Genomic DNA, 12164 nt, shown 5'->3' with positions numbered 1-12164 from the left:
GAATTATATTATTTTAAAAGCCAGTTTAAATACCATAGCTGAGAAATGAACCCAGGTCTCACTGTGTGGTGGGAAAGTACCTTAACCGCTGTACCACAACAGTACTAACTGAAGCTGGCCTAGCAATATAAGTGTTTGTCTTCATTTACCATTTATGCTCAATCCAAGAGAAAAATTAGACAACATAGCAGCATTAGGAAGACTTGCCTAAGGTCTCCTACTGAATAGGTGCTGGCTTACTGAACAGACAGAGACGAAATTCGAACTCTGGTCTCCTGTGTCAGAGGCAGAGCCCTTAACCATTTCACCATGCAGCCACTGCTTACAGAGATGTAGCCAGACATGGCCTTGTATTTTGTGTTCAACAGTTGTCAAGAGAAAAATTAGACAAGATAGCAGTGTTAGGAAGACTTGCCTAAGGTCTCCTACTGAATAGGTGCTGGCTTACTGAACAGACAGAGACGAGATTCGAACTCTGGTCTCCTGTGTCAGAGGCAGAGCCCTTAACCATTACACCATGCAGCCACTGCTTACAGATATGTAGCCAGACATGGCCTTGTATTTTGTGTTCTACAGTTGTCAAGAGAAAAATTAGACAAGATAGCAGTGTTAGGAAGACTTACCTAAGGTCTCCTACTGAATAGGTGCTGGCTTACTGAACTGACAGAGAAGAGATTCGAACTCTGGTCTCCTGTGTCAGAGGCAGAGCCCTTAACCATTACACCATGCAGCCACTGCTTACAGATATGTAGCCAGACATGGCCTTGTCTTTTGTGTTCAACAGTTGTCCAAAGAGAACCCCAGATAGCCAGGTAGATTCATCTCTCTCTCTCTCTCTCTCACCAACACTACATGCTGAAATAAGGGCTCTGTCTCTGACACAGGAGACCAGAGTTCGAATCTCGTCTCTGTCTGTTCGGTAAGCCAGCACCTATTCAGTAGGAGACCTTAGGCAAGTGTGAGAGATCGCGGAAAAGCCGCCACATGTGCTACTGAGCAGTCGGCTGATTCCGCGTCCAGTGTGGCGGTTTGCACGTGGAAGCGTGTGTTTGGTAGCAGGGCAGAACGCGGAAAAGCTGCCGCAAGCAACAACAGTAAGGCGGCTGGTTTGCACGCGGCAGCGTGTGTCTGGTGTGGCTGAGTCTGTTAGTGCACATAGACTTAGGAATACACGCGCGCGCTGAGAGGCAGAATTCTTATACTAAGCAGGAAGAGTCAGCTGACCACGCCGATCAGCTGACTCCTGAGCGGGATACTATTGGTTGAGCAATTAGGGGTGGTGCTGGAGAGCACTACTCCATATATAGTTCCTTCTGGTCACTTGCAAGTTGTCTGCCGTTGCGATCACTACGTGGAAGCACTCAAACCTAGTCAAATCCTCAGTGTGTTTGAACCAGGTGGACCTGGGAATACACACTTAGCCAGATTATTTGAATTGTATTCTGTTTATACTTCAGACTAGTTCCAGGGTGTAGAGACCAAGGACCTCACACCCAGCTTAGGGAACTGTGTTATCATCTGCGTTATACTTCAGACTAGTTCCAGGGTGCTGAGACTACGGACCTCGCACCCAGTCTAGGGAATACTGTATTATCATCTGTGTATTCTTCAGACTAGTTCCGGGGTTCTGAGACCAAGGACTAGGCATTGTTTAATATATGTTATGACTTATAGCTTTTCTGACTACTCCTCTGTCTTCTGATTCGGTACCTCGTATATCTGATATTTTCGTTGCCAGACCCTGCTTGACTTGGATACCGAATCTGCCTTCTGTCTTTGTACTTTATCTGTCAGTGTGTTGCCGACCCGGCGTGCCTGACCTCGAGAGCTATCTCTCCCCTTAAAAGAGATAGTCTCCAGATCAGATAGTGACATCCATTTTAGGTGTCATTCACTCCTAGGTCCTTCCCGTCTCCAGCCTGACTCCTCCCCCCGGAGAGCCTCAGGCTGCTGGAAGGTTCCTGTTCTCCCAGAGCTGTGTCTCTATATTGTATACCACCTGCTCAGCAGGTACATTACTCAAAGTATTACTGTTACACCAAACACTCACTTATCCTTAGGTGTCCAGAGGTTAGCAATTTATCTGTTTATCGGTGATACTGCAGATCATCAATAATCAGGTATATATCTGCATTCTTGGTGATACTGCAGTTCACAAATAATCAGATTCTCTCTGCGTGCTGATACCAATCATTACAGCAAGTCTTCCTAACACTGCTATCTTGTCTAATTTTTCTCTTGACAACTGTTGAACACAAAATACAAGGCCATGTCTGGCTACATATCTGTAAGCAGTGGCTGCATGGTGTAATGGTTAAGGGCTCTGCCTCTGACACAGGAGACCAGAGTTCGAACCTCGCCTCTGTCTGTTCAGTAAGCCAGCACCTATTCAGTAGGAGACCTTAGGCAAGTCTTCCTAACGCTGCTATCTTGTCTAATTTTTCTCTTGGATTGAGCATAAATGGTAAATGCTAGGCCAGCTTCAGTTAGTACTGTTGAGGTACAGCGGTTAAGGTACTTGCCCCCACCACACAGTGAGAACTGGGTTCAATTCTCAGCTATAGTATGTAAACTGGCTTTTGAAATGATATACAGGATCTTCTCAAAAAATTAGCATATTGTGATAAAGTTCATTATTTTCTGTAATGTACTGATAAACTTTAGACTTTCATATATTTTAGATTCAAATACACACAACTGAAGTAGTTCAAGCCTTTTATTGTTTTAATATTGATGATTTTGGCATACAGCTCATGAAAACCCAAATTTCCTATCTCAAAAAATTAGCATATTTCATCCAACCAATAAAAGAAAAGTGTTTTTAAAACAAAAAAGTCAACCTTCAAATAATTATGTCCAGTTATGCACTCAATACTTGGTCAGGAATCCTTTTGCAGAAATGACTGTTTCAATGCGGCGTGGCATGGAGGGGGCAATCAGCCTGTGGCACTGCTCAGGTGTTATGGAGGCCCAGGATGCTTCAATAGTGGCCTTAAGCTCATCCAGAGTGTTGAGTCTTGCGTCTCTCAACTTTCTCTTCACAATATCCCACAGATTCTCTATGGGGTTCAGGTCAGGAGAGTTGGCAGGCCAATTGAGCACAGTAATACCATGGTCAGTAAACCATTTACCAGTGGTTTTGGCACTGTGAGCAGGTGTCAGGGCGTGCTGAAAAATGAAATCTTCATCTCCATAAAGCTTTTCAGCAAATGGAAGCATGAAGTGCTCCAAAATCTCCTGATAGCTAGCTGCATTGACCCTGCCCTTGATAAAACACAGTGGACCAACACCAGCAGCTGACATGGCACCCCAGACCATCACTGACTGTGGGTACTTGACACTGGACTTCAGGCATTTTGGCATTTCCCTCTCCACAGTCTTCCTCCAGACTCCGGCACCTTGATTTCCGAATGACATGTAAAAGTTGCTTTCATCCAAAAAAAGTACTTTGGACCACTGAGCAACAGTCCAGTGCTGCTTCTCTGTAGCCCAGGTCAGGCGCTTCTGCCGCTGTTTCTGGTTCAAAAGTGGGTTCATGCTTCCATCTGCTGAAAAGCTTTATGGAGATGAAGCTTTCATTTTTCAGCACGACCTGGCACCTGCTCACAGTGCCAAAACCACTGGTAAATGGTTTATTGACCATAGTATTACTGTGCTCAATTGGCCTGCCAACTCTCCTGACCTGAACCCCATAGTGAATCTGTGGGATATTGTGAAGAGAAAGTTGAGAGACGCAAGACCCAACACTCTGGATGAGCTTAAGGCCTCTATTGAAGCATCCTGGGCCTCCATAACACCTGAGCAGTGCCACAGGCTGATTGTCTCCATGCCACGCCGCATTGAAACAGTCATTTCTGCAAAATGATTCCCGACCAAGTATTGAGTGCATAACTGAACATAATTATTTGAAGGTTGACTTTTTTTGTTTTAAAAACACTTTTCTTTTATTGGTCGGATGAAATATGCTAATTTTTTGAGATAGGAAATTTGGGTTTTCATGAGCTGTATGCCAAAATCATCAATATTAAAACAATAAAAGGCTTGAACTACTTCAGTTGTGTGTAATGAATCTAAAATATATGAAAGTCTAATGTTTATCAGTACATTACAGAAAATAATGAACTTTATCACAATATGCTAATTTTTTGAGAAGATCCTGTAATTATCTGGCAGATGAGGTCCTAAAATAGGGGTCTGTGTGAAACCTAGATGTTAGCCTGGGACATTTGATGTGTATTTCACTCAATCATGTCTGCCTCCAGGTATTAGAGCCTTTGAAACATGTTTTCTAACATTTTTTTAGGCGTTAGAATTTTTTCTATTTTTCAAAGTTCGCTTCCCCATTGAAGTCTATTGCGGTTCGCGAACCAAAAATTGGAGGTTCGCAACATCTCTAGTGTACAACACTTTTGTATTGGTCTTTCACGTGGAATTCCAATAAAATTGATTGTTGACATGTTTGTGGCAGTAATATGACAAAATGTCAGGCTCCAGACACACCAGCCACCACCCAGCTCCCAGAAGCCTCTGCTCACTCCAGCCTCTCTTCCAGAATTCTCTGCAGTCTTAAAGGAACTATACCCTCAAAAGGCAGCAGTAAATAACATAACGTGACATAACAATAACAGCACATTATATGGTGTTACATTTTCCCCCCACTTGAGAAGCTTGGGTCCTCCCAAGTACGGAAAGTTACACAACTTTTCTTTAATTCACAGACATACCTAAATGGACTGGATATACTGACCATAACTAAAGGGAACCCACCAACTAGCACTAGGTACTTTGGCTCCACAGGGAGACAGGGTGCCACCTGAAAGACCTGAGTTTTTGGGAACATGGGCGTTGATCTCTCGGTGTGAAGCACATACTCTCTCTTCGCTGCAGCTCCCTAAAGAGTCATAAGTTAATATTTTAGGAGCTCTAATTTGACGGGGCTCCCTTCGCTCCAATGGACTTTCTTGTATATTTTCTTCCTGAACTTCTTGTTCCTTTATTGTATGACTTTCTGGTTCTTTATCCTTCAGAATATCTACTGGTTGCAATTCTTTTTCTACTTTGTCTGAAAGAAGAGTACCATCTGTATCACATTCAGTCACCAGGTCCTCTAGATTGCATGAAGCATTCTGTTCCAGACTGCTTGATGGGACAAACTCGGGAGCTTCTACTCTAAAGGTGACCACTAATGATCCAATCATTCTCATCCAATCTTACCATTTATATGTAATATAATAGACTACCTTAATTATACATTCAATATATTCACTCAATTTACCCTTATACTACATACATTTGGTAAAATTGGATGAAAAGAATTGGATCATTAGTGGCCAACTTGAGTTGGCTCTCCTCAGTAGCTTTCTCCACTACATCTGGACTAGTCAGTGGCACACTCACATCCTTGGGCCTCAGATCTAGGCCATTCTCAAGAGGACCCCAAACAAATCTTCCTACTGGGGATGCGTCCCATCCCTACTCTTCATCATCTTCTTCAGTGTTGTGGTCACACTCAGGTGATGCTGCCATGCTCCCCTTCTGTGTGGCTAACCACTGTGACCTTCTCAACTGACGGCCTTGATCACACTCAGCTGCCACAGGATCAGGCATTCTCACTGCTTGCCCCAGTGGTAACAGGTTATTTCGTGCCATGACTTCACAGGCCCACTTTGTCCTTCTGGCCGAATCCGATATACAGGAATTCCTGGCAGTTGAGAACACACCTCATACACCTGCGAACTCCAGCAATCAGCAAGCTTGTGTTTCCCAGGTATCCCCAGATTTCTTAACACATGATCACCTGGCTTTAAATCATGGATCCGGATTCTTTGGTTGTACCTGGCCTTATTATGCTGCCCCGTCTTTCTGCAGGCACTTGAGCATTTTCATAAGCAGTCTTCAGGCTCTTTTGGAGGCGCTCCACATGCCCCTGGTAAGAGACTATTGTATCATCGGAAGTAGTCCCAAAAACAATGTCAATTGGCAACCGGGCCTCCCGCCCAAACATCACAAAGTATGGAGAAAATCCAGTGGCATCATTTCAGTACTATAGTAGGCATGGACAACAGCAGCAATATGTTTAGTCCATTGAACCTTCTTCTCGCTGGGTAAGGTTCCCAACATATTTAACAATGTTCTGTTGAATCTCTCCAGTTGTGGATCACCCTGAGGATGATAAGGTGTAGTTGTGCTCTTCTTTACTCCCAACAAACTCAGCAACTCACGTATTAACTTGCTTTCAAAATCTAAAGTTGTCTCTGGAAAAATGGAAAAAGTTGTCGCTGGAAAACTAAAATCTAAAGTTGTCGCTGGAAAACCCTGATCTGAGTGAATGCGTTGTGGGAGGCCATAATGTACAAAGTATCTCTCCACCAGTACCTTTGCTACTGTTATAGCTTTCTGGTCCCTAGTAGGGAATGCCTGAGCATACCTGGTATAATGGTCGGGACCACCAAGATAATGGCAAACCCAGCCTCATCAGGCTCGACACATAAGAAGTCAATACACACTAAGTCCATTGGTCCTTGGCTTTGTAGATGTCCCAAGGGTGCAGCTCGCACTGGCTGTGTCTTCTGTTGTACACACCTGGAGCAAGACCGGCAGTAATTCTCCACATCCTGTCTCATACCCAGCCAGTAAAAGCGGTCTTGCAACTACTTCAGGGTGTGATCAACACCCAAATGTCCATGATCATCATGAAGGGAGGAATAGACCATGTTCCTGTATTTTTCAGGTAGCAGTAACTGCCATTTCTATGTGTTCTCAGCAGCTGGTGCTAACCGGTACACCAAACCATCCTTCATTTTCAGATGACTCCACTCTCTAAGCAATAATCCAGCTAGTGGATGGTTAAAAGCTTTCGGTTGGTTTTGGTTATCCTCGTGTAGAGCCTTTTTGGCACCCCGACACAGTGCATGTTCAGCTTGATCTTGACACAGATCTGACAGGCTCAGTGCGGGTGATGAAGTGCTTTTCAATGTCACCATATTGCAGTACCTCTGAGGAATTACTATTACTATGTGATAACCCCAGCTTTTCAGCAGCACAGATCGTCCGAATCTCACACTGAAAACATTGGCACATGGCCCTCACCCCTGGGGCTGGAACCTCTAGCCACTTATATTCAGGCTGCAACACATCATGAGGTCTTCTATAAAGTCCATCTGCATCCTGATTGGCCATGCCTGGACGGTACTTAAGACTGAATCTGTATTTAGCAAGGGCCGCCAACCATCGATGTCCTGTAGCATCTAATTTAGCTGTGGTCAACACATAGGTGAGAGGGTTGTTATCAGTTTGTACGTTAAACTCGGCTCCATATAGATACTCCTGAAGCTTATCCACCACAGTCCATTTCAGTGCCAGAAACTCAAGCGACAGACTCCTGCTCACAAAAGGCTATTGGCTTCAGTCTACCCTCATGCTCCTGGTACAGAACACCCCCTAGTCCATCTCTGCTGACATCAATGTATAGCACACATGGCTTTTGAGGGTCTGCATAAGCTAAAATGGGTGTGCTGTCAGAGAGCTTTTAAGCTTCTCAAAGGCAGAGTCACACTCCTCCATCCATTGCTCAATGACAGACTCCTTTCCTGCACGTTGCAAAACATTCTAATGTTCTTGCTTATACCCTGATGCCTGCACCTTTTCCTTTACTTGGAGCAAATTATTGAGGGGTCTTGCAATCTGTGCAAAGCCTTTGATGAACCTTCGATAGTAGGAACAGAAACCCAAGTATGAACGGAGCTCAGAAACTGTTTTAGGTTTTGGCCAAGTTGTTAGTGCCTTTGAACCTTTGAAGGATCCATTGCCACACCATCCGCTGACACTACATGCCCCAGGTAAGTTACAGATGGAAGGCAGAATTGGCATTTTTCCAGCGACAACTTTAACCCTTTCTTCTTCAACCGGTCCAGCATCTTGATCAGCTGAGTCTCATACTCTTCCAGGTCTCTTCCAAACACAATTACATCATCCAAATACACAAGTACCTCCAGCAGGTTCATATCTCCCACCGTATTTTCCATTAACCTCTGAAAGGTGGCTGGAGCACCCATGAGTCCTGGGGGAATCCTATTGAATTTGAAGAACCCCAAAGGACAAATAAAGGCAGTCCTCTCCTCGTCTTTGGGATGCATTGGAATCTGATGATATCCACTTTTAAGATTTAGCACAATAAACCACGTAGCTCAAGCCAAGCAGTGCAACACATCCTCCACTGGTGGTGTGGTGTACTGATCTGGAATAGTACGTTGATTTAAAGTTCTGTAGTCTACACACATTCGAATGGTACCATTCTTCTTTCGCACCACTACAATTGGTGAAGCATAGGGACTTCGGAACTCTCAAATGATTCCAGTTCTTTTGAGTTCTTCCAGCTGTTTCCGTAAATCGTCAATGTCTCCAAGGGCTAGCCGCCTGGACATTTCCCGGGAATGGCCGGACATCTTGAAGGCGAATATGGTGCTGTGTACTTTTTGCACATCCGACATCATATTCGTGTTGTGCAAAGATTTCACTTCGTCCTCGCAGAACATTGAGCAATCATTGTCTCCACTCTGAGGGCAAAAGGGAGTTTAGGGAAACTGAGGTCTCCAATTTCTTCTCCAGCTCTTCTGACTCTCCCCTCACTTGAACAGGGGTTGTCACTCGGCTTGCTACAAACACTGTTGACAGTTTTGCCCGAGGCCTTAACATGACTGGTTGTGGCAAGGTGTTTCTGATTCCTACAAGCACTCTGCCATTCTTGCGCTGCAAATCCTCTGCAGGGATAGTCTCAGGGATAATTTACACCCCTGGCGGCAATCCAAATCCTTCCTCGTCTTCAATCAACAGCAACAGTACTAACTACTTCCATGCTGTTCTCACTTCTGCCGCACTTTTTGGAATGGTTACTTGAACTAACTGACCCCCTGGAGTGGTGAGAGTGGTAGGTATCTTGACATGGGGACATGGGTCTTCCACTCCAGCAGGGCAAATTGAGTTGGTCCACTTGGGTCTGTTGTACTAACAGGAATCCCCGATCAGATATTGGTAGTCTCTCAGCCACTTCCCTGATCTGTGCTTCAGTCCAGTCAGATCCTGGCAACTCTAGGACTAGGCAGTGTTCCACAGCAGCTTGGTGGTGCTCACACCATCTTCCTGCAGCTCTTGACTCCATACTGTGTCTGATTTCAAGGGAAAAGGGGCGTAGACATCACTGGGCAGAGCCAAAGAGAGACCCACGTTGGGCGCCAACTGTATACCATATGTAGTGAGACAGACTTAATCGCTAATGAATGTAACGGGGCCTCTTAGTGGTTACCGTCTCCAGTGACACCCTGCTTCCCAAGATCATGCAGACACCAGTCTCAATGCAATATATTTATTCCCCATAGACCAACGTGGACTAATGGGAGTAAGCAATTAGAAAGTATGGCCCTAATCAAACACTTGTTAACTCAGCAAGATCATAACAGTAAAGTAATATGCTTCACACATTCAAAGTGCATAGAATGTGTATGTCCAAAGTAGCCACCTCCTGCTCCCCTCCAGTGTCACTTTAAAGAAGTGTACACTAGACTGGCGCAGAACGCACCGTAACAAAGGGACAACTTAAAAAACTGCAATCAACACACGGTAGCAACCTCCTGCGCCCCTCCAGTGTCACTTTAAAGAAGTGCACACTACACTGGTGAAAGACGCACAACCATAGCAAAGAGGCAAAGTTAAGAAAATGCAATCAGCAGCACAATCCTATTTAACTCCCAACTGGCCAGTGGGCTATAATGCAGTTCTGCACTCGGGGTACCCCTTTAAGGAATGTTATCTGCACAGTTGGGCGCCTTGTGAAGAAGCTGCGGGGGGCAAGAAGTAGAAGGGACCAGAGCAGCAATGATAAATAAAGTGGAAGACCTAAGAAAATGAAATGAAACACTATCAAGATCTTTTCACTTGTAAAGTAGTGTTTTGATGAATATGATAAAATGCTAAGGCCCCACACGGGGAGGGCACAGCAATTTTACTGGTACTCCTGAGTCCATAAGGAGACATGCTTGTAGTGTAGTGCGCAGTGCCCTGGTAACGTACATGTTACCTAGGTAATGCAAGACACGCAGCCTCACTGTTGATAATGCTGGTAAAATAGCTGTGTGCAAAGAACTCATGCCAATTTTTGCCAGCACTACTGGCAGTAATATAGTGCGCCCTGTTTTATTGACATTTTCTGAATACACCCCATGGTCTGCAGTGGTCCTCACCTCCTGGCTGCTTTGCTCTCCCTTCCCTGGTGTCAAGACAGATTTGTCCTGGATGCCCGCTCAGCGCTGATGTGACGCCACAGTCTACCTAAACCAATAGATCAGAATCATAGGCTGTCATCATGTTTGAAAGGGCATTTTCTATCTACTTCTCATTTTATATTTTCTAATAGATTAAAAATTATATTGCAAAAATAAAACATTTAAGAAATATTTAAAAAATAAGGTTTGTTTGTTTTTATAGGAATTATCTGTACTATTAACGATTATGCAACAGGAAAGGCTATTGATTTTTGGGAGGAAGGCGGGTGCACATACAAGATGGATTATGCAGTCAATTTTTCCATCGCTTTTTACCAGAACAGTTTGGAGCTAGACATGGCTGCAGTGCAATCATTATTACTGTAGCCAATTCAATGCTGCAATTAGGATTTCTGCAAACCCCTGGTGCCCGCGATGCTATTGGGCACTGAAAGGTACTTTTATTGCTGCTAATCAGGTGTCCTCCAGCACCAAAATTTACCTTCCTTGCCGCTTATCACGGTCATTATAAAAGCCGCAGTGTGTAGTAAAGAAGGTCAATTTTGGCGCTGAGGCGCCACCGCCGTGCCCCCAAATTTCCTTCTTTTGCAGCAAATCACGGCTTTTACAATAGGCATCTATGGCAGCAACATTTTTTTCCATAAGGGCTTCTGCACCCTTCTTACAGGTTTCGCTTACTCCCATCGCTTAAAGGTGGCCACACACAATACAATAAAATTATCCAATTTTACAGCAATTCGATAAAAATGATTGTATTTTCAGAAAAATATCAAGCATTTTTTTTCATTCAAGCAAGAATTCCCGTTTTTATTTGATAAAAGTTTATCAGGAATACTGTATTTCTCCGATCAATTTTTATGAACATTGAATGGTGTGTGGTAGATTGTCAATTTCCTTATATATACTTCCAAGCAATTTTCTCAGCGTTTTCAATCATTTTTTTCATAATTGGGTGAAAATTTACCACACGTGTGTGGCACATTGGTCAGATTTTTTAAATGTTACAATCAGTCAGAAAATATTGATTGCAATTCTTAAATTGAAAAGATATTTTAAAAATTGTATGGTGTGTGACCATCTTAAAAGAGATAATTATTAGAAGTATCTCTTCTCATGTCTGAGTAAATGTAAAGTAGAATATGATGTGTTATTGTAAGTTGTGTAAAGGTGATTTCAGTTTTTTTTATCGTTCTACATGTTTTCTTGAACATGTTTTTTCCCAATGTAGAGGCGTATGCAAAGCAGTGGTGTTTACAGATTGCTGATGAAAATGGGCCCTTCAGTCCTTGTCACAGTGTGGTAGACCCAGCCATATACAAACAGGTAAAACTGTATGATTGAAGGAATTTTGATTACATCAATACAGAGAGAGATATGCCTCTTCACTTCCTGCCAAGGTAATGCCAAGTGCCAGGACATCTCCTTTACAATAAAATGTATAGCGCTTAAAAATCTGCTAATTTTCTCCTCTATCCAATACTCACCAAATAAAATACACACACAAATATTAAAAAAACAAATAGAAATAAATTAACCCCACTGGTGGTAATTCCGACCTGAGCACAGGCTCCACTTTGAGAGCTGAGAGCGGTAAGCCTGTGCTCAGGTCGGGCTGGCCAAAAGAGCTGCATGCGCAGTATTCCTGGGTCCCGCGCGTGATTAGCGCTGCACAGCGGGACCCAGGCTTCTCTCTCCCGCATCATACCTCTGCCCAGGCAGCTGGGATCCGCTCTGTCCCCGCTATTCTTCCAGGACCCGGCAGCCAATCAGTGCGGTGGTGGCGGCGAGACATCAGGGGGCGGGATTACATTTACATTGGACCTGAACTGTTTTGGGCAAATCGTGTATATATATATATATATATATATATATATATATATATATATA

At 43.8% G+C, this 12164-nt stretch overlaps 1 protein-coding gene across 1 annotated transcript in view; it reads left to right on the top strand.

Moving 5' to 3' along the window:
• The window catches only part of LOC137537859 (mucin-5B-like), a gene marked incomplete at its 5' end in the record, with an annotated part of 285507 nt that overhangs the window by 67659 nt on the left and 205684 nt on the right, over window positions 1-12164 (top strand). The window contains one exon of the mRNA XM_068259809.1: window positions 11506-11600. Within this exon, the coding sequence (XP_068115910.1) occupies window positions 11506-11600 (95 nt within the window). The remainder of the gene's footprint in view (window positions 1-11505; window positions 11601-12164) is intronic.

Source organism: Hyperolius riggenbachi, chromosome 11 (genome assembly GCF_040937935.1).
Source record: "Hyperolius riggenbachi isolate aHypRig1 chromosome 11, aHypRig1.pri, whole genome shotgun sequence".
Lineage (NCBI taxonomy): Eukaryota > Metazoa > Chordata > Amphibia > Anura > Hyperoliidae > Hyperolius > Hyperolius riggenbachi.
Note: the sequence above shows the minus strand (reverse complement) of the source record. Positions and strands in the feature narration are given on the sequence as shown.